At 43.0% G+C, this 24,019-nt stretch overlaps 1 protein-coding gene across 2 annotated transcripts in view; it reads left to right on the forward strand.

Moving 5' to 3' along the window:
- Positions 1–9,129, forward strand: part of DIP2B (disco interacting protein 2 homolog B) — a 145,503-nt gene extending 136,374 nt beyond the window's left edge. For both annotated transcript variants that reach the window (XM_069970294.1, XM_069970295.1), the window contains exons 34-38: positions 2,895–2,952; positions 3,965–4,039; positions 4,295–4,469; positions 4,575–4,698; positions 5,202–9,129. In XM_069970294.1, the coding sequence (XP_069826395.1) occupies positions 2,895–2,952; positions 3,965–4,039; positions 4,295–4,469; positions 4,575–4,698; positions 5,202–5,454 (685 nt within the window). In that variant the 3' untranslated portion in view covers positions 5,455–9,129. The remainder of the gene's footprint in view (positions 1–2,894; positions 2,953–3,964; positions 4,040–4,294; positions 4,470–4,574; positions 4,699–5,201) is intronic.
- The last annotated feature ends 14,890 nt before the right edge of the window (positions 9,130–24,019 follow it).

Below are 24,019 nucleotides of genomic sequence, written 5' to 3' on the forward strand. Positions count from 1 at the left end.
AGCAAAATCTGAACTGAAAATGCTAATTAGCGCTCCTTTCCTTCTGAGCCCCGCTGTGTGCCCATACAGTGGTTTATGCCCACATATGGGGTACCGTTGTACTCAGGAGAACCTGTGTTACAAATTTTGGGGTGCGGATTTTCTCATGTTCCTTGTGAAATTGAGAAATTTAAAACTAAACAAACATATTATTGGAAAAATTCAAGTTTTTCATTTTTACTGTCTAATTTTAAATACTTTCCTCTAATACCTGTGGGGTCAAAATGGTCACCACACCCCAAGATGAATTCTTTGAGGGGTGTACTTTCCAAAATGGGGTGACTTTTGGGGGATTTTTCTTCTGCGGACACTACAGGGGCGCTGCAAACGCACCTGGCGCTCAGAAACTTCTTCAGCAAAATCTGCATTAAAAAAAGCTAATTGGCGCTCCTTTGCTTCTGAGCCTGGCTGTGTGCCCATACAGTGGTTTACACCCACATATGGGGTACCGTTTTATTCAGAAGAACCTGCGTTACAAATTTTGGCATGCTTTTTTTCTCATGTTCCTTTTCAAAATGAGAAACTTTAATCTAAACGTATATATTATTTGAAAATTTAAATTTTCGATTTTTTTACGGCCTAATTGTGAATACTTTCCTCCAGCCCCTGTAGGGTTAAAATGCTCATTATACCCCTAGATTAATTCTTTAAGGTGTCTAGTTTCCAAAATGGGGTCACTTATGGGGGTTTTCAGTATACAAGCCTTCTAAATCCATTTAAAAAAAGAACTGGTCCCTAAAAAAAATCAGTTTTGGAAATTTTCACAAAATGTGATAATTTGCTAATAAATTTCTAAGCCCCATAACACCCTAAAAAAGTAAAATATGTTTCCCAAATTATGCCAGAATAAAGAGGACATATTGGTAATGTGATTTAGCAACTAATTTATGTGCTATGACTTCCTTTTTTAGAAGCAGAGAATTTCAGAAGTTCATAAAATGCAAAATTTTCAAATTTTTCATGATATTTTGATGTTTTTCACAAAAAATACACAAAGTAGTGACCAAATTTTGCTACTAATATAAAGTGTCATATGTGACGAAAAAACAATCTCAGAATCGCTAGCATACGTTAAAGCATCACTGAGCTATAAGCGCATAAAGTGAGACAGGTCAGATTTTGAAAAATGAGCCTGGTCATTAAGGCCAAAACAGGCTTTAGAGGCAAGGGGTTAATATTGGGAAGTATAACAGTTGGATTACAGAATCCCCTCTCCCTTCTCTCTTAAGGCCCTATTCCACGGAACGATTATTGGCCAATATCGGCCGATAATCGTCCCGTGGAATAGAAGGCAATGATCAGCCGACATCGTTCATGTCGGCTGATCGTTGCTGTCGTTTGTCTTTCCATGTTGAAAGACAAACGACTGTGATACCAGCGATCTGCTGCCGGCGCTTCGGGGAATAGCCTGGACGATCTAGTGATAACCCCCCCCCCCCCCGCCGGCAGCTCCTCCCACTCGCTGCTGCCGCGTGTAATAGCGGTGGCAGCGAGCAGGGAACGAGGAGCAAACGAGCAGCCTCTGAAATAGGGCCTTTAAACTACTGTACCAAACACCCAGCACCCCTGCTGATCAGCAGCGGTGTTGGGTGTTGGCACAAAATCAGTGAATGATGAGCTATCCTGTGGATAGGCCATCAATCTGTTTTATCTTGAAACCCCCTTTACTGCTCTTTTACAAAGGGTGATTATTGGTAGAACTGGATGATTATTGCCATGTATAAATAGTTAAGTGATCTGTTTGCTGCTGATCACATCTTTTATGCAATACTAAAAATGATGAATTGTCGGCAGCTTATTCCCTCATGTAAAAAAGGATGAGCTGCTGACGGTAATGGAAGTGGAACCTCATTTTAATGATCACTGAGCAACTTATATACTGTCAATTCACACTTGTGCCTGGCAGCTGTCTTCCCATATTAAAGAGAACTGTCAGCTAAAAAATACACCCCAAGCTGCTCACATGGCTTGATAGCTATGTATGCAGTGAGACTACCCCTATCTTTATTGTAGTTGTCTGAGGCTGCAGGTGCCTAAAAATGCTTTTTATTTATGCTCTAAAGTGTCATAGAGGCATGGTCAGGGTCCTGGACACGCCTTTAAAGGGGTGCTCCAGCATGGGGGCACTTTTTGGGGGGGACCGGGGAGGAGGTGGCTGAAATAAAAGACGTCCACTCACCTCCCTGGTTCCAGCCGCGGCTCACCCATCGCGGCGCTCCGGTCCCCGGCCGCTTCCTGGTGTCTGACGCCGCCCGAGACGCTACGTCTCAGGGCCGCTCAGCCACTCGGTGAAGGAGGCGGGATCCGAGCGGACTTCAAACGGATCCCACCTCCTTCACTGAGTGGCTGAGCGGCCCTGAGACGTAGCGTCTCAGGCGGCGTCAGACACCAGGAAGCGGCCAGGAACCGGGGACCGGAGCGCCGCGATGAGTGTTCCGCCGCTGGATAACCCCTTTAAGACACTTCAGAGCAGCAATAAAAAACATATATTTAGGTGACTGCAGCCTCAGACAACTATAGTAAAGGTAGGGGTAGTCTCACTGCATACATAGCTATCCAGCCATGTATGGGGCCCATAGAAGCTGTAAGTTGCAAATAGTTGTTTTTACCTGTGTTACTACATGTCCATGGCTCCAACCCACCTGCTGTCCATTGCCTGTTATATACACTGTCCTGTGTGTCCTGCCACACCACCAACACTAACCTCTTCTATGAGAGTGAGTTATAACTAATATAATCTGTAAAATAATATTTTGCCATCTGGAATTTACCTATTAGGAGATTCTTAACATCGTGTAGGTCCTGTAGATTACACAATACAGTAGTTGACCATTTTGGTTCTTTCTAATCCCTAGGGTACGCTTAGTGGAGAGAGGGTCTCCTCAGAGTTTGCTTCTCCTGGAGTCTGGAAAGGTTAGTCTCTTCCATGTTTAATATTAAGTGTAATGTCACAATGCACCAATAAGAGAACGGGGTACAATAGTAACACATTACTCCATTTGTGCTTCCTGCTTAGTGACAGTGGGTGAACGTGGCAGAAATCTCTGCTCCATTGATTTTCTGTAGTGTCTTTATACCCCAGCATTCATCTTTCTTTCTGAATTACACATGACTGCTTTTTTAAGCCTAGATAAATATAGGTAAGGAAAAGGGGCAACTTAGGGTCCTATTCCACGGGCCGAGGAGGGCCCGATCAACGATGTAAACGAGGAGGGCCCGATCAACGATTCAGAATGGCCGGTCAGCTGACAGGCCACACTCAGCCAATCACAGGCCGCGGCGGTCCCGGCCTGTGATTGGCTGAGTGCTCCGTCAGCTGACCGGCCATTCTGAAGATAGAGTGTGCGGGACATGGGGATGAAGACAGCGCGGAGAAGAAGCTTGGACAGGTAATGTATGCTGCTGCTGCTTGTCAAATCGTCGGTCGCCCGCCGTGCACCGCTATTTAACTGTAGCGATGCACGGTGGGGGAATGATGATTTTAGGTCTGGCCCTTAATGAACAATCAGCCGATGACACAATCATCGGCTGATCGTTCTCTCTATTTCACCAAACGATAATTGGCCGAATCGGGCCAAATTGGGCCGATTATCGTTACTGTGGAATAGGGCCCTTAGTCAGAGGTTTTGTAGACAAATACATTGGATGAGTTCAGGATCAAGAGATTGATCTAAACTAAAGAGAGTCAGCTGGAGTCATCTGTGAAAGTTTTATTGATTGAGTATTGTATCTTAGAGCAGACTTCCAGTTGATGTTTATGTACAAAAGGAATAAAATCCAACATTTCCCACTGGAATAAGTGATTTCAGCTGACTTTTCTCCAATACTTATGGGAGCCATTATCTGCCTTTACTACTTTTAAGTTTCTCTGCTAGTTTAGTACTTATCATATTGAACATTGATTCTATTCTAATCTTTGTTTTAGATATTACCTGGAGTCACAGTGATTATTGTGAATCCAGAGACCAAAGGACCTCTAGGAGATTCTCATCTTGGTGAGGTGAGTAAATTGGATGGCATTTCTTGTATATAGATTCTTGGCATTACTTATATTAGATTGCCTTGCTATTTCATCATAAATATGTGGTCTTTTTATTGAAATCATCATCTTCCAAAGGTTTTTGGAGTTCATATCCCAGAGCATTGCCCAGACTATGATTTTATCATTTTGCTTTGTTCCATGCCAGGCTATCCACTTCTATATGACTGCAGTGTGGTATTTCTGACTATTAACTGCATACTTATCTTGTCATAGATATGGGTGAACAGTCCACACACGGCCAGTGGATACTACACTATATATGACAGTGAAAGTCTGCAGGCTGATCACTTTAACACCAAACTCAGCTTTGGGGATACCCAGACACTTTGGGCAAGAACTGGATATCTTGGCTTTGTCCGTAGAACAGAACTGACGGCTGCCAGTGGAGGTACAGTAATCATCTAGATGTGTACACTTGGCTCAGCACTCCTTACATTTTGTATTGTTTGTCTATAGTTTTTCTCATCTACATATATATATGTCTTTCTTTCAGAGCGGCATGATGCCTTATTTGTTGTTGGAGCACTGGATGAAACACTGGAGCTGAGAGGACTGCGCTACCATCCCATTGACATTGAGACTTCTGTGTCACGCACACATCGGAGCATTGCTGAGTGGTATGTATGACTTATGGATGGATACAAACGTGTGTAGGTAAAGGGAGGGATGGCTATAGGTTAAGGAGGTAGATACAAAAAGTGCATAATAATCATAAAGAGTAGATGAAGCATGCAAATTACACTAATGTAATCCTGATTTACTTCATATATTATAAAGTTGTAATTGCCCTTCTAATTTCTAGTGAATTCTAGTGCTTTCTAGGTGTTTTCTACAACTTTCACTGCATCTTCTGCAGACACCGTACAAGTAGGGAGTGTTCAGTTAGCTAACATAAATCGTAATGCAGCAATACATATGTGGCTCACCCTCTGGGTTCAGAATAAGAGAAGTAAAGTACCGTACTTGCAAAGGCGCTTTTACATATATATATATATATATATATATATATATATATATATATATATATATATATTATATAGTTTACAAGGCAAGGATGCATACAGTATCTACATATCATGACAGACTTATACAAGACAATTCTCAATGTTCCATCCTATAGTGCTGTGTTCACATGGACCAACCTGTTGGTGGTGGTAGTTGAGCTTTGCGGCTCTGAACAAGAAGCTCTGGACCTGGTTCCTCTAGTGACCAACGTTGTGCTGGAAGAACATTACTTGATCGTTGGAGTGGTGGTGGTGGTAGATCCCGGAGTCATCCCTATCAACTCTCGAGGAGAAAAACAGCGGATGCATCTACGGGACAGTTTTTTAGCGGATCAGTTAGATCCGATCTATGTTGCGTACAACATGTAAAGACAATAGACTTTAACATAACCACTCAAGACATGCCACCGGGTTACTATTTTTTGTCAAAATTTCACGTACAAATTCCAATGCTTGACAATAGTTTAAAACGTGTATTATCTTTTTAGCATAACTTCTAGTAGATCTTGGTCTGTCTGCATTATTTGATGAAAGGGAACACTGTGCTACGGTAGTATTAAAAACAAGTCACTGGACGTTAACTGTATCTTAGCTACAGAACTGTCTGTGGGGGTACAGCGTTTGTGGTGCTAGCACATGGTGGGCATCCAGCATGTACGCTTACCCAGTTCTTCAGTGGAGATTTATTTAATTTTGAAAGGATTTATTTTTTTTAAATCCTTCCTATTTGCAGCTGTAGCTTTGTTTTGTCTTATTAAATTAAAACATAGGTAGTAATACTGCTTCTTCATAATGGTGCCATGAGTGCCCTGCTTCAGCGGAGCCGAGCTCACAGTCTGCTGAGCCTAGGTGCTGCTGAGGTGGGGCGTTCAACTTAGAGAAAAAAAAAAACTGTGTAGAGTTTAGATTTTTCATTTAGATAGGTCTTAAATGTAAAATATTCTGCCTATATTTTAAATATGTAAATATTAATATAACAATTATCACCATTCAGATCCGCTTGTGGTAATTATGGAGGTGATGTTGAATTGTTCTATGGCAATCGCAGGGGGTTTAGCATTTTTACTAGTTTTTAGTATGTAGAATACAGGGACGTGTCAGCTTTAGCTTACCGGCTGAATGAACAGGCTAGCAGAACACGCTGGCACTAGTTCACACTCTGCAGTCAAGCTATTGTTTGCCTCTCCCTGTTATAAGTGATAGAACGATTGTCCTGATCCATAAAGAAGTATTTTGTTGCCTACTAATATATGTTGTTAAATATATGCTGAATGTTTTAATGAATCTGTCTTTTGGAAATTTGCTAACTACTCAACTGTATTGCCAGCAGGTAAAAAAAAAAACAGAACTTACTATTGATGCACTTTTTCATTACTGCCTTCTTCCCATTGTGGCGAGAGAGCAAACCATTTTCTTTAGTAGCTGAATAATGTCTATGATCTGGATTGTCCTCATTCATACCAAGCTTCTCACATACTCCCAGGCCGATCCGCAACATACATATATGCACTCCGTTGCCAAGAGGATTCTCAATGGTAAAGCCTCCATTAAGCTTGGAGATTACAAGGAATTGTCTCTGTCAGTGATTGTACGTTATGCTGGAAACTAGAATGAACATTTTCCTTACTTACACTGTGGTTACTACTGCTTGTCAGCTGTTAATTAATATACATAGCTGTATTTCGTATTCTATTCACTTGCCAGAAAGCAGTATCCAAGCTTAAGAGTAGCATTAGCACATTCACATTGTTCCATGTCTAACAGTGCAATAGATGTACTAAGCTGCATGCTACACCAACTTACGAGGCTGGCAGCCAGATGTATAGACTCTCAAGAGGGCATAAGGTTTTCTCCTTAGCACCTTAAGCCGATATCTATGTAGTCACTGACTAAACACCCTTGTTGCAATATAAAGCGTTACTACATGCATCAGTATGTTCCATTCTCCCATATGAATGTGTGTGACAAACTCCTATTACTAGCTTAAATCTAATTTCTGGTCCACAAGTAGGTTCCCTTAAAAAGCCACATTTCTGTGGCAAGGCCAACATCTTTCCATGCATGGCTTATCCCTCTGAACTATATCATGAGCTCTTTCCTTTTATATACTGTACCATAGATTTTTCTTTTCGTTTTTTTTTGGGCCACAAAAAAAGCTGTGAATAATAGACCATACTAGATAGATACATAAGAAGTCCTATCCGTATTTGTACTAATAAGCCGAATGTACAAAACATTGTAATATATCTTATTAGGTGAATGTGCTATCTTCACCACCTTCTAGCATCCCGCAGTTCTCCTTCTCCACCCTACAGGAGCTCTGTAAATATTCGGAAACCTCCTCAATCACTGAAAAGCTGATCTTCTTTAACTACCTAATGTGTATGGGGGTCCTCTGACAGATATTAGGGGGGGGGGGGGGGGGGAAGGCCTGTAAAATTAGCAATCACGTGAGATCTTGTGTGATCTCACAGGACTCATAGTGGTTCAGTTTTGTTTTCTTGAATAGATGGAGCTTCATTTTATTAGACGACATCTCTCCAAAGGCGAGAGCATGTAGTTTTATTGTGATATATGAATACAAGCAATTGTATAATATATTGGCTGGTATACTTAGACAATGCATTCCAGTGGCCATTTACATAGGGTAGTTAATGTTTATATCCACACATAAAATCTTAAGTCGCCATTTGGTGGTCGATCCTTGGTGATCACTGCACGTAAATATAAAAGCTGCCCATAAATATTACATATGTCAGATCATACTCACAAAGTAATGTTTGTTGGGTTTGAACTATTCCACTGACATCTGCTGATGCCAACATTTGGATTTTTTAGGTCTGGTTCTAATCTTTCACCAAAGATAAGTGGCATTAAAGGTGTCTAGCAGACAGATGTCTCACCTAGAACTAACACGCTCAGCCAAACACGCATGTAAAGGTGCCTGTACACTTTGGACAAAAGTTGGCTGAACCTGATGAATTTGGCAGGTTTGGCTGACTGCCTAAAGTGTATGGTAGCCTTCCGAATCCTCCAACATATGTATGGCGAGAGAAGCATTGGGTGTTTTGAAACCTGTGGCTACATATGAATTGTTGGTTCATGTAGAATCTCATTGTGTATGGGGAGGTCAGAAGGCATAACCATCATTCGGCTAAGTTATTGAAAATATATGGGCACCTTTTTAGGGTCAGTCTTCCAAAGATAGCCACACATTAGATAGAAGTAGGTTAATGCTAGAGCAACTGATGAATGAGCGGTTATTTTTCAGAAATAGTCTTAAACATTTTAGTCCATATTGGCCATATTTTGTCAGGATAAAAGAAAGGTCAGACATGTTGGATTTCAACTGCCCAGACCCTTTATTTTTGGATGCCCAGCTGTCTGGTGGTGACTTACCTCCCCTGTAACCATGCCGAACAGCGTTAAGTCAAGCCAAACATTCATGGTTATTGTGGAATTGGGTAAGGTAGCTGTCGGGCGAACAGACATTTGACCTACAGCTGTTGAAGGTGTTTGTGCACTGTTACAACTGTCCAAACTGGCCATACACAATGAGTGATGCTGGGCAAAGGACAAGCAGTCTTTCTGATAATCTGAGCATTTTTTCTGAAAGACTGTCCATGGACAAAAGATCAATTGACACCGCTGACCTTTTCCAAACTGTAAGAGGTTGTCATCAGTTGGCTAAAACAATGTTTTATAGTTAAATTTTACCCAACAAACCATAATTTTGGTTTAAGTTGAATTTCATCTTCATGAATTAAACTGCTTTGCGGAGATAACCACTGAAATCTAGATATAAACACATCCACACATATGAAAGAGTAAGGGGGCTTGCCTGCAGATTGCTAAGGACTTGAGGAGTGAATGTACATTAAAACTTGAGGACCACTTAAGTTGGAATAATTTGCACAAGCTCAATGATTTTTATATAAATATATTTGAAAAGTTCCACTGTTCATCTATTTTTCTTATCACCACATAATGTACTCTTTGGTGGGTTGGCAGATGCTACCAACATGGGGGAAGGGGGGGGGGGGGTATTTTAACCAAGATGTGGGGTTTTAACTATCGAAGATATTACTTCAATGTCCATCATGCAGAGGATAAATTCTCCTCCCGATTTCTTTTTAAGGCACCAATACAATTCTTTGTTTGTTTTTACTAAATTATTATATCTCACGATTATAACATTGTAGCAGGTTTATTATTTCCAATGTTGAATTTTAATTTTTTGTGTGTTTTATAGTAAAAATACAGATACATACTCCAAATGGGTTACAGTGTTGTAAAACTACCTTGTAAATAAACAGAGCATAGCAATTGATTTCACCGCCAGAATTTACTCAAATGTGATTTTGATTTTATTTTATTTTCTTTTTTCATAAGTTGCTTGTTTACACTTACACACAGGTATTTGTATAGCCAGGGCAAACTAGGAATAGACCAGACCTTTCTAATATTCTCTACATGTAGCAAATAAAGAAATGTCACTCTTAATAGACCACAGTGCTAGTTAATAAAAGAAATTCTCCTTCTGATTCCCATTAGATTTCACCTCTCCACAGGTTGTGTGGTATTGAGTCGCAGTCCTATTCACTTCAATACAGTTGACCAGCAATATAACACAACCTGCGTTCTGGCTTTTTCGAAGAAAGTAGACTTGTTTTTCTTAACTGGTTTTAGGTTAGACTGTGTTCACACTGCGTTTTTGCAATCTGTTTAACGTAGTCATTTTAAATTGGTTATTTTTAATGGACAGAAAAATGTAGTCAACACTACTTTTGTGTTAAAAAAAAGGCATCTGTTTTGATCAGTTTTTGTTTTGTTTGTTTTTTTATAATGAAAGTCAATGGAAAAAAACGGATCCAAACGGATAACACAATTGCATCCTTTTTTCCATAAAACGTATACTTTAAACGGATTGCAAAAACGCAGTGGGAACCCAGCCTAAGTAAATAAAATCTCCAAGGCCTGATGAGAGCACTGATTTACTACTCAGTCCAGGTAAAAGAGATGTGTTAGGGGAACAGTACCTAGTGCATGTTACTAGAGATGAGCACAATTCGAACCCAATCCTTCAGCATTTGAATACCAGTGGCTGTTGGATGCAGCTCTAGGAAGACCAAAAAAACATGTACACAGCCTATGGCTGTATCCATGGAGGCTTAGGGCTGCATCCAATTTCTTTGGCCACCAATATTCAAATGCTTAAAAACCGGATTTGATTTGTGTCATCTCTACTGGTTACATTCATTTGCCGTGTTTACAGGTATTATTAATACAGAATTCAGGTGGAGAAAAAAGACATGGTACCTTTCATATATCTGTCTGTGCTTGCCTCATTGCTCCCCTTCCTATTCCATCTTAACAGGTGGAAGCTATGCTCTGTTTAAAAATCTGCACCTGTGTACAATTTGTATTCACAATCGCGAACGATCAAGCGATGAGCGAGAAATTGTTCATCTTGGTCTTTCAACGTGTTGTCTAATTATGGTTGGTCTTATGCTCAAAATTTGCAGATCACTTTGTGTAAACAGTCTTTGACAGATTTACCCTAATGTGCGAGATGGGCCTAAGTCATTGCAATAACGATTTTTTTCAAACTATTTATCTTTTCGTCTAAACGCTGATCATTATAAAAAAAAAAAGTTAAACGATCGATTGGGCAAATTATCGCTCTGTGTAAAAGGGCCATTAGAAACCAGGCTTTGTCAATCAGGGGTAAGGATTGGGGGAGCAGTTTTAGATCTGAGCACAGGGGTTTGTGAACACCCCTTACCACCATAATAGAAGCATTTTCCAAATTTTGGAAGCACAGACAGATATATGAAAGTTTCCATATGTCTCCTTTCTTTAAAAGTGTCAACAGTTTGAATTGTAAATTGTAGCTGACAAGTTCCTGAGTTCCTAAGATGAGTACTGTTTTAATTGGGAAAGCTTGACCTAAGAGTACCTGAAAAATTATATAATTCCCATTCATTTCAATAAAGTGACTGAGCATATGCAGTTATCTCTCTTCTGCAACCAGGAAACATTTTTATTAATGAGAGGATAACACAAACCTACTACAACTCATGTGAAAGTCAGTTTCTGTGAAACACATAGAATCAGATATATAAATGTCTAAACCGTATATATGTATTGTGTAGGGCTTGGCCACAGTTTCAATGCTGACATGTGAGACAGCAAGGTTGAGCAAGTGGGGTGGGGGCACCTCAGGAATAATAGTCATTTCAGTTAATGCAAAATAAATAAATATATAGTTCCTGTCAAAACAGCTGAGTTTGACAGGGGAAGTGGTGGCCAGCCAGGCATTTCCTCTGCAATAGTCACTGCAGGGGAAATGTATTACTATGTGGCAGCTATTTAGATGAATATCCGTCTTTGTAATGCAAGGAAGGCTCAAGTCCGCCAGAATGGAAAGCACTTTACTGATCAGCTCTCCATTTTCTAGTTATAGTTGGGGGTCCTGACCAGGGGAACCCCTTCTCCGAGATGTCCATGTAAATGTGGACAGGAGTTGTTGTCATGAGATGACCCCTTAACATATGGCCAGCTATAAACAGTCGGAAACAAGTATCTGATTGCTATGTGTTACTGTTTTGCCTTTGTATTTCCTTGTGTAGTACATAATTTCAGTTTTTGCCTATTCCTGAGTGTAGTTTTTATTGTTTTTTGTTTTGTTTGTTTTAATTGTTACAATCTCTATGAATCATATTTAGTCAATAAAATGTGGGTTTGGCTTTTGGACATACAGGTAATGTTACATTGCATATGATCAGGGACGTCCATTGAATATTTTTCATTAAATGTAACAATTGTTTACATGTTGAAAAAAAAAACAAGCAAACTTGAACCTTTTTGTATCCTTATAGTGTGTGCCGCACTGTTTTTCCACTTGGAACATTTCCATTGCCGTTTGCTTTAGCTTTATGGATGTCATGTTGTCTTTATACAAATCATGTGTAAATAAAACTACTTTATGCTTTACCTGATTGTTTCACAGATCTCAAGCAATGAAAAGTTCTGCTCATATTTTACTGTTGGTTCTGTGTTATTGGGAAGAGAAATAGAATAATCTAAACCAACTGACTTCCAGATGGTTCTAAACAGGAAAAATGTTTTTGATCGCCACAATTGTTTGTTAACAGATCCGCAAACTATTAATATAAAATATGTAATACCATGCTGTTTCTCCTGTGTTTTTTCCCCCTACTGTGGGCGCCATCCGACTCTGAGGAACACTTCCAAACATACAGGAGAGCACTCCTTGAGTTCAAATCTGCCCTCACCTTTGCTAAACAGGACTACTTTTCTTTCCTCATATCTTCCTTATCTCACAACCCTAGGCAACTGTTTAACACTTTCAACTCTCTTCTCCGCCCCCCCCCCACATCTCTCATCTCTTCTGAGGACCTCGCCACATTCTTCAAGCAGAAAATCGATGACATCAGAGTAAGTTTCACCTCACAGTCCCCTCAGCCCCCCCTCATGCCTGTCTACTGCCCGTCCCCACTAACTTACCTCTCCACCATCACAGAAGAACATCTCTCCAAACTACTCTCCACATCGCACCTCACCACCTACGCACTTGAGCCAATTCCATCCCACCTTATCCCCAACCTCTCCTCAGCACTTGTCCCAGCACTTACCCATGTCTTCAATCTATCACTAACTTCTGGCATCTTCCCATCTCTATACAAACATGCAACCATCACACCCATCCTCAAAAAGCCATCCATTGACCCTACCTCCTTATCCAGCTACCGCCCCATCTCGCTTCTCCCCTTTGCCTCAAAACTCCTGGAACAACATGTCTACCATGAACTTTCTTCCCATTTTTCATCCAACTCGCTTTTTGACTCCCTGCAATCCGGCTTCCGCCCCCACCACTCCACAGAAACTGCCCTCACCAAAGTGGCTAATGACCTGCTGACTGCCAAAACCTCGCGCCACTACTCTGTGCTCCTCCTCCTTGACCTATCTTCTGCCTTCGACACAGTTGACCTTTTTCTCCTCTTACAAATCCTGTCATCCCTTGGTGTCACTAGCCTAGCTCTCTCCTGGATCTCCTCTTACCTCTCCAACCGCACTTTTAGTGTCTCCCACTCCCACACCACCTCCTCTCCTCGTCCCCTAACTGTTGGTGTTCCCCAAGGCTCTGTACTCGGGCCTCTTCTCTTCTCCATCTACACCTCTGGTCTGGGACATATCATAGAATCCCATGGCTTCAGATACCATCTTTATGCATATGACTATCAGATCTACCTCTCTGGTCCGGATGTCACCTCTTTGCTATCCAGGATTCCAGAGTGTCTATCGGCCATATGCTCCTCCTTCTCCTCCCGCTTTCTAAAACTCAACATGGACAAAACAGAACTTATCTTTCCCCCATCTCGCTCCACCCCGCCTTCTAATCTGTCAATCACTATCAATGGCTGCACTCTGTCCCCTGTCCCCTAAGTCCGCTGCCTTGGGGTCACCTTTGACTCTGCCCTGTCCTTTAAACCACATATTCAGGCCCTGACCACCTCCTGTCGCCTTCACCTCAAAAACATTTCCAGAATCCGCTCTTTCCTCACCCCTGACTCCACCAAACTATTGGTACATGCTCTCATTATCTCCCGCCTGGACTACTGTAACATCCTCTTCTCTGGCCCTCCAGCTAACTCCCTTGATCCCCTCCAGTCTATCCTTAACTCTGCTGCCCGACTAATCCACCTTTGCCCTCGCTTTGCCTCAGCTTCTCACCTCTGCCAATCCCTCCACTGGCTCCCCATTGCCCAACGTATTCAATTGTTGACCATGACATACAAGGCCATCCACAACCTGTCCCCTCCGTACATCTCTGACCTGATATCCCGCTACCGTCCCTCACGCAACCTTCGATCCTCCAGTGACCTCCGTCTGCACTCCCACCTTGTTCGTACCTCGCACAATCGCCTCCAAGACTTTGCCTGAGCCTCCCCCATACTCTGGAACTCACTACCCCGACACATCCGGCTCTCATCCACCATCAAGTCCTTCAAAAGTAACCTGAAAACCCATCTCTTCAAACTAGGCTACAAACTATAATAATTCTGCATCACACTAGACTGGCTGCACTTTACCTCCTGTTTCTCTCCCTATACCCTATAGATTGTAAGCCCTCTTCCCCCATGTACCAGTCTGTCTTTTGCCTTCATGTAATGTTTTCTGATCTTGTATTGTTCCTGCCTGTTGCCTATCTATTGTATAGCGCTCTGGAATTAAGGGCGCTTTACAAATAAATAATAATAATGTGGCACAAGCCAAATGCAATATTGATACACTGCCTAACAGCTACAGTCTATGAGGGAATATAGACATGATAGAGGGGGTTTCCTGCTTATAATACCCACCGCAATGAAGCAAAACTGTGCTCACTGTGGTGCATCAATGTAATCCTTTTTTTACCATTTACGTCATGGGTCTCAAACTCGCGGCCCTCCAGCTGTTGCAAAACTACAATTCCCATCATGCCTGGGATGTCCCAGGCATGATGTGAATTGTAGTTTTGCAACAGCTGGAGGGCCGCGAGTTTGAGACCCCTGATTTACATGGTACTGAAGGGGAAATAAACAGTTTACTTATAGGGTTTATCCTCTCTGTGTGTCTTCCGATCCTTAAAGGGGTTTGCCACTTTATAGTAAAATTTTTCAGCTTACAGTACAGTGGTCCCTCAACATATGATTAATTGGTTCCAGGACGACCATTGTATGTTTAAACCAAAACTCTATGGAAAACTGGTAATTGGTTATAAATCCGCCAAAATAAGAAAAAATGAAAATTTAAAGGAAAATAAGCAGCTAACTAATATGAATACAGCACGTCCTTACATATAACAGTCAGAAAGAGCTACAAGAGACTCTAAATTTCTATGTAGAGGACTGGAGCGTTTTAAGGTCCTATACAGATTACACAGGGTCCCAGAAAAATAAAATGAAGCCGTCCTCACCTGGTGCCCAAAGGAGCATCACATGCTCCTCCATGTCCGCCATCTTATGGACAGAATCCCCGCAGGGCAGCAGATCCTGGAGGAGGGGAGTCTGATTTTAGCTCTATGAGGTACACAGGGAGCTGCTTTCAGTAAGTGCAGTTAGAACACTAATACTTTACACTGAGCAATTTTACTATAAAGTGGCCAACCCCTTTAACAATCACTTAACTTGGCTTTGTTCAGACTAGGGCTAGGCGATATGGCCAAGAAATAAAATCTCAACTTTATAAATTTTTTTTAACATAACATAACATATTGGCGGCTCACTATTTAAATCTCAATTTTTTTAATTTGCTAAATGAAAGTTTCTCCTTGCAGCCTGCCTCTGATACTATTTTAATGGTGTTTGAGGCAACAACTCTATTGCTTATTACAATAACAGTGCCCCCATATAAGCAGTTATGCCCAATATGTGCCTCCAAATAGTATTGCGGCCACTCTGTTCCCCCATAAAGTTTAGGATGTCTTCTCTCTGCATCCATACAACAGTTAAGCCCCTATGTACACCCATGTAAGACAACCCCCCCCCCCCAAGTCACTCGCCTAGTAAGTAGAATCCCCCATGTAGCTAGTAGTTAGCCCCCCACAGTAGTGAACACATTCTGCTGTAGGTAATTCCCCATATATTGGCATAGCACCTGGATTCTTCCTCTTCCTCTGAGCCCAGTGCTGGGGAGCCAGTGGCCTCTTGTGGCTGGAGGTAGAATGCTGCCGCAAGAGTGATTGGTGGTGCAGGGGCCAATGGCTCCTTCCTGTCCGTCCACTGTATTTAATAAGGGCTCATTAGGCACCCTTATGGTTGAATACATGGGCGCAGCAGCACCTGAGTAATTCCCCCCCCCCTGCTGGACAAAGTTCACTTACATGCTGCCGCAAACAAATGGTTGAGCAGCAGAACACAGGACATATCTGCTTCATCGGCCCTGCATTGATGACCCCCCAAGGGTGAATTATTCAAATTTGATTAATCGTCCAGCCCTGGTTCACACATCCTGTAGACCTGCTGTTTCACAACTGCAATTACCATCGGGAATCACCTTTAGGGTCTTATTATGAAAATATACAAATTATTCATACTGTTGTTAGGAATAGCATAGTCTACTACACTATTCCATGTCTTTTTTCGACATATTAGCAAAGATTTACCAGTGGACATACTTAATGTGTTTATCAGGAGCTTTACCAATGTGCAAGCTAAACGCATTTGAATGGGATGTGAACATAGCACTACTAGTACTGTGACTTTGAAGTACTTCTCCAGGACACCGGCACCTCTGGACACCGAGAATGGTGTCGATATCTAAACTGCAGTTTAGGCATGCCAGGTTTAAGCAGATACATTTATTATCAGGAAACATTTGGGGAGGGGGGGTCCCAAGGTAAGCCACTGGAGATATCTTTACTTACCACCTTAAATAACCTATAATTATATTTTGTATAAACAGATTTGCTTGGTTACCGTATTACACGTAGTGATTATCGTTTGCTATGCGATAACTAGCAATTTTTTAGCAAACAATTCTGAGGTTATTACATTCATCTATCACTGTTATGAACGATCATTTTTACATCTTTTACGTTTTTATGGTTGCTAATAGTTCCTCAGGATGAACCGCACAACATGTTTTATTGGTGAACGACTTATAAATATGTGAACGATCGGCGAACTACCAACGATAATTTTTCAACATGATGAAAGACCAAAATGAACGGTTTTTCATGCGTCGTTTCGTTGGGTGTTATTACGGGTGTACATCCTGCTCTATCTGATCCTCTTATGTATGCCAGTTTTGTCTCCCAGTAAGCTCAGCTTCAGTTATGTGGAACCTTGACGTTGTGCTGTAGAATGTGATGCAGCAGTGCAGAATTTCTGAGATCCCAAGGAATGTGAACTATCCTGGTAATGTGCATAGCTCCCTGCAGTTACAGATCACAACACTGCTTTTTAATATGCATTATATAGTCCAGTGGCTTAATTGCTTAAAACTAGTGATGAGCGAGTACTAAAATGCTCGGTTGCTCGAGACAAATATTTCCCAATACTGGGGTGCTCGCTTCGAGTAACAAACCCCATTGAAGTCAAAGGGAAACGCGAGCATTTTTGCAGACATTATTGAATGCCTCTGAGGCTGCCTAATCGCACCATTACGCCAAATTATGGGCAACAGTATGGCAGTGATCACACAGCGAAGGATTAAAACAGAGGTAGCATATGAACCACCCAAAAACGTAGCCTGACACAGCATGGCAGTGAGAACACAGGGAACAATTAAAACAGAGGTAGCATATGAACCACCCAAAAACTTAGCCTGGCACCACGGAAATGGACAGGAAACAGCAGGGGCAGCATGCATGGATGCCTCTGAGGCTGCCTAATCGCACCATTACGCCAAATTCTGGGCAACAGCCTGGTGGTCAACCTCAAGAAAATAGTGCTGACCCAGACCAAGATAAGCAAGGCACATGCAACCACGGTCAAAGGCCTTGGAGAGTATTGCCCTGCCAGTGACTGACAAGCTGACTGCTCCCCTCCTCCCCCCTTAATAACTTGTCTTTTTAAATTACTAGACTGACCTGGGCTGGGGCATGACACCCCCAGACTACTTTAGCAGTTTCCCTGTATCATGTGACTCACCACTTCTCCCCACCGCTGATTTGAGTTTAAGTTAGAATTTGCATGGCCTCTTTAGAGATTTAATATGGGGCTCTCACCCTCGCATAAAACTAGAAACCCTGCAGAGGGCAAAATCAGATGGGGGCTTGGCGGTACCTAACGCTATGATATACTTTCTGGCCTCTCAGCTTTAACATTTTCGGGGATGGGAGACTGACACTATCTCGGACCCTACCGCTAAATTGTTACAGTCTTATTTTAGGTCCCTACAGTTGTTTGAGGTGTTAGAGGCGAAGAGATTTTCCACTTCAGCAGCTGGCCAGCCCACTTTACAACTATATCACCGAGTCTGGTGGAAGATACGGGATATGTATGGATTGACGGGATGCTCGGCTTATACCTCCATATGAGAACTTATTTTCTTAAAGGGATTTTCCCAATAGAAATTATGGGGCCTCAGGACAATTGAATAAAAATTGACAATTGAAGAGTTTTCAGCCGTTGGGAGAGGAACACCCTATACCTAGAACACACTTTCATAAATACCTACAGCTCCGCCATGCCTGTGAGGCGGAGGGGGACATTCTTATGCGGGAGCGGGTTATTATCCCACCCACACATGTAGTTGGTACCTCCACATCTACCTCAGGCCTCATATCCACGAAAAATTCTTAGAACAACACCCTTTAACTATAAAAGAGAAATGGGAGGATGACTTTGGTCCGTTAGAAGACGACTTGTGGAAGGAGATTCTAGGTATGACCCCCCCAACTATCAGTGGGTGAGCAACATCGTTTATCTCACCTATACTTACTTCATCGTGTGTATAGAACCCCTGCCTTTTTGTTTAAGGTGGGAGTCCACTCAGATGCATTGTGTCCTAGATGTCGGAGGGATCCTGCATAGGTTCTGGAGGTGCCCCAAATTGAATAGTAATGGCAACGTCATACCAATATCTGGTCAAAGGGCCTATTCTGTACAGTTGGAACAATCCCCTTTAGTTTGTATTTTAGGCTATATAGAGGATATAGACCTAGTTGCTCCTGAAAAGCTAGCAGTGGCTCGGATGCTGTACATGGCCAGGAAGTTACTGGTGCAATCCTGGCTTGATCAAAATCCTCCCACGTTATCCTCATTTATAGCCTAAGTTTGAATTTGAGTGGCTCAGTGGTTAGCACTGTAACCTTGCAGCTCTGGGGTCCTGGGTTCAAATCCCACCAAGGACAACATCTATATGAAGTTTGTATGTTTTCTCCACGTGATCACCTGTTTACACTGCTGCGGTTTCAATAGCGGTGTACCCTGAGGCCCCATAAGTTGGGAGAGGAAGCTAAGGAGGAGAGAGGATATAAGAAGAATCCTCATGTTTAGCTGCTTTCCCCAGGTGGGCAGTTGAATTCAGGTGAAATCCAGGTTTTGTTCATTTTTATAAACATCAGCCTGTCAGTAGACAGGCTGGTGCGCTTATCAGTGATGATGCCACCAGCTGCACTGAAAACCCGCTCTGACAACACGCTAGCGGCAGGGCAGCCCAGCACCTCCAAGTCAAACTCAAACTCAAATCAGCGGTGGGGAGAAGTGGTGAGTCACATCCAAGCTAACTGCTAATTGCCCTGTGTAATAGGGTGGCATATACTATATAGCTGCAGTTATCCACAGATTTTTTACGACAACCTCCAAAAACGAGTGTGACCTGTATATTTTCTTTTATCTTCATTTCTTACTGTAGTCACATCTAAGCTCACTGCTAATTGCCCTGTGTAAGAGGGTGGCATATACTATATAAGTGCAGTTACCCACAGATTGTATACATTGGTATAGTCAGCAAGTACTCCCTCACTATGTTTCTGAAGGCCTCCCCCTACTCTGTTTAGACTGGGGACGGGTGACATAGTTTTGCTGGGGTGCCATGAAACTGTCAAAGGCCTTGGAGAGTGTTCCCCTGCCCCTTGACAAGCTGCCTGCTCCACACCTCCTGTCCCCCGCATTCTGGCCCACAGAACTACGTCCTCTGGTGCTAGTGGTGTCAGATGGAAAGTAAATTTTCAGCTTCTGCACCAGGGCCTGTTGATATTGATTCACTCTCATACTGCGTTTCTCAGCAGGAATGAGAGTGGAAAAGTTCTGCTTGTACCGAGGGTCCAGGAGGGTGTTGTCAAAATTTTTTTTAACACGAGGGTCACGGAAAAGACAGCCTAACATAAAGTCAGCCATGTACGCCAGGGTCTCAACATGCAAGAATTCCCTCTCCTCAATAGGCTGACTCTCAATTTCCTCCTCCTCTTCAGGCCATACATGCTCAACAGCTAAGGATTGAGCATGGGTACCCTCTTCAGTCGCGGCAGCAGTCTGCTCCTCTTCCTCCTCCTCTACTTCGTGCTGAGAAACAGACGTGAGGGTGGTCTGGCTATGTAGCAGCGGATGTTCTTCCCCCGTCTCCTGAGATGAAGGCAAAGTCTCAGACTTCAGGCTGGGCAGGGAGGTTTGAAGCAGACACAGCAGCGGGATGGTGAGCCTGGTGAAGGCGGCATCACCGCTGACCATCTGTGTTGACTCCTCAAAAAGGCCCAGTACCTGACAGATAGCAGACATCCACATCCACTCCTCATTGTAGATTTGAGGACGCTGACTGACCTGACTACCGCTTCTTTCTGAGGTTGACATCTGGCATTCCACAATCGCTCTGCGTTGCTGGTAAACCCTGGCTACCATCTGGAAGGTAAAATTCCACCGCATGGGCATGTGAACCACCCCAAGATTTAGCCTGACACAGCATGGCAGTGAGAACACAGGAAACCATTAAAACAGAGGAAGCATTTGAACCACCCAAAAACTTAGCCTGACACCAGGGAGATACAATAGATGACCAGACAGCCCTGCAAAATAATCGAATTTGAATTCGACTATTAGTCGAATTGAAGTTGATTTAATTTGAAAATTGAAATTAAAGATGAAAAAAAAAAAGCCATAAGGTGGCCTTTAACGAGCAACTGACTATTGCCTTTGAAACAGCTAAAAAATAAAAGGACGGCAGAGAACACCCACAAGTCGACATCCACAGATAGTATGGTTCCAAATGGACAACATAAGGATGCTAAATTAGAAACCACCTTTTTCACTGTCTGTTCCTTTGAACGGTGGCGTGTATCGTGGAGATACAATAGATGACTTGACAGCCCTGCAAAATAGCACTTGAATTGAAGTCGATTTGATTTGAAAATTTAAATTGAAGATAAAAAAAAAAAAAAGACCATAAAGTGGCCTTTAGATAAGGCAGGCGTAGAACCTCCCAAAAATTAGGCCTGACACAGTAGAGTACCGAGGGGCAGCAACCGCCATGAGGTTCCTAAAAGCCTCTGCCTCTACCAGCCGATAGGCAAACTGCTGAGCTTGGAGATGCTGCCCTATGTGCACATTTAGGGCTTGTACATGTGGGTGAGTGGCAGTGTATTTGCGCTTCCGTTCAAAGGTCTGTTATGGGGACAGTTGAACGCTGCGCTTGGTCACCTTGCTGGAGGGTGTGGAGCATAGTGGAGGTGAAAGGATGGGAGGCGCTCGTGCCTGGGGCCTGGGCGGGGGAACTGACAGAGCCAGCACGTGACACAAGGGAAGGAGCAGGGGTGTGACTTGCAGTAACTGAATGGCCTTGGTTCCACTGAGTAGGGTGTTTACCACTCATATGCCTGCACATGCTGGTAGTGGTGGCTCCCCTGCTGATCCTGGCGTGGCACAGGTTGCACACTACAGTCTGTCGGTCATCTGCAGTTTCTTTAAAAAGAACATCCAGACTTGCGAACATCTAGGCCTGGCCAGGGGAGTTTGACTCAGTGAAACAGTTGCTGATATACTTGCTCTGGCCCTGCTTCTCCCTCTGCCCACCCATCTTCCTCTTCCAACTGGTTCTGTGACTGACCTTGCCTTCCCCTCAGAAGCTAAGTGTAAGTGCTGCTATAGGCTGGGTTCACACTACGTATATTTCAGTCAGTATTGTGGTCCTCAAATTGCAACAAAAACTAGGAGTGGATTAAAAACACAGAAAGGCTCTGTTCACACAATGTTGAAATTGAGTGGATGGCCGCCATTTAATGGCAAATATTTGCTGTTATTTTAAAACAACGGCTGTTATATTGAAATAATGGCAGTTATTTACTGTTATATGGCGGCCATCCACTCAATTTCACCATTGTGTGAACAGATCCTTTCTGTGTTTTTAATCCACTCCTGGTTTTGGTTGCAATATGAGGACCACAATACTGACTGAAATATACGTAGTGTGAACCCAGCCATATAGTGTATGCCACCCTCTTACACAGGGCAATTAGCAGTGAGTTTGGATATTGCTGCACGAAGAAATAAGAAAATTTACTGGTCACACTAGTTTTTGGAGGTTGTTGTATAGTCTGTGTGTAAGTGGTGGTATATGGTCTATGCCACCTGTTATACAGGACAATGAGCAGTGGGGTTCTATGCAGCAGTACTACAAATCACAGCAATACAATGTACAACAGCAGCACCAGCCACAAAAAAATATAGTAGTACTGATGACTTCTTTGGGGTCTATATGCCACCAACACCAGCTGTCCCCTTTCTGCCAGCAGCTGATTACCACAGTGTGCTGCTAAAATCGTGTTAGCTGCAGTGCAAGTCCCAGCCTGTAGCCTGGAGTAATAAAAAAAAAAAAAAAAAAAAAAAAAAAAAAGATTTTAAGCCCTAACAAGTGCTGTTGGGTTCTGTTTATATTATCCCTGTCTACAGGAACACTAATTCCCTCCCGAACACTCTACCTGACAAGCAGCAGCTCTGTCCCTATTCTCTTCCAGCATGCATGTGAGCAGAGCACCACCGGCACAACTTTTTTTTATGACAGGGTCATCTGATGTGGCCAACCAATTGCTGCTATCGACATGTATGGGTTTCACGTGATTGCAGGATGTACCAAAGAGTCTCCTGCATGTTGATTGGCTGAGAAATTGCGCTCAAACTTACAGGAAACGGATGATGCCATTTTCTCGAGTATCGTGAGATGCTCGTCTAAGTAACGAGTACCCTAATACTTGAACGAGTACCAAGTTCGGACGAGCATGCTCGCTCACCACTACTTAAAACACATAAAAACCTACAGAATAACATGAAGACTAACATTTTAACAATGTGTTTCTATGACTACAGAGTACCCTGTTTTTAGAGAAGAAAACTTCTTTATTGTCCTTTAACGGGAACCTGTCACCGGGGTTGCGGGCACAGAGCCCGCCCCACCCCAGGTGCAGCCCCTGGATACTTAGCCTTTCCTGCGAGTCCCGCTCCTGGGACGAAGATATCAGCGCTTGAAGCTGTGCGCGCACGCTGCTGAGATGAGTCCGATGCCCATAGAGAATGAATGGAGCCGTCATTCTCTATGGCTTTGGACTCGGCTTCGGGCGCTGATATCTTCGTCCCGGGACCGGCTCCAGGAGCGGGACTCGCCGGAAAGGGTAAGTATCCGGGGGCTGCAGCGGGGGGGGGACGGGGGGGGGGTTTGGGAGCGCGCTCCGTTGCCGACTCCCCAGTAACAGGTTCCCTTTAAGGCCAAAACATTTATATTGTCAACCCTAGAGCAAAGCTGTAGGGTGTGACGCACCAATGGTAATAAAAATCAGCCAAATAAAAAATTGTGACCAACCACGTTCTATCTGCAGATCCCACTAGGGGGCCTAGGTCTTCCCTCTGACAAAATGCAGGTGCAAGGCAAACTGCTAGATATGAGCTATCCTTAAGTTTGCTGAGGTTCTTCTGAACTCGAACGCTCTGCGTTTCATTACTGGTTGTTGAAGTTGGATGCCGCGTAAGACTGCCTGGAGGACATGGATTCAGCCATAGGTTGTATCCATGTTTTCCAGGACTGCATAGGGCTGCATCCAACTTCTTCAGCCATTGGTATTCAAATGCAGAGCAATCGGGTTTGGAAGAACACTAGTGTGCTCCAGGTTCTCTATTCTCTTCAAATGGCTATTAGCTCTCAAGTGTGGTGGACATGAGCATCACCTGTATGCTTCAAGTTGTCTGCCCAAAATTTATTCACTGGTAGTTAACAGGATCCAGCAGGCATGGACCATGGACCTGTCTGCAGTCATAATAGCTTTTCAAAGCTGTAACAACTTTAAAAGCTATGGAGACTAGAACTTCCCATTATTAACATGTTGGTCCCCTGACATGGACTTCAACATTCTCTGTGTTATTTCCACATGAAAGATTAATCTCTACTTCCCCCTTCGTCTCCACGACAGCACACCTGAGACTGCCTCCTCCTGATCAGGGAC

The sequence above is a fragment of the Dendropsophus ebraccatus genome, chromosome 5 (genome assembly GCF_027789765.1).
Source record: "Dendropsophus ebraccatus isolate aDenEbr1 chromosome 5, aDenEbr1.pat, whole genome shotgun sequence".
Classification (NCBI taxonomy): domain Eukaryota; kingdom Metazoa; phylum Chordata; class Amphibia; order Anura; family Hylidae; genus Dendropsophus; species Dendropsophus ebraccatus.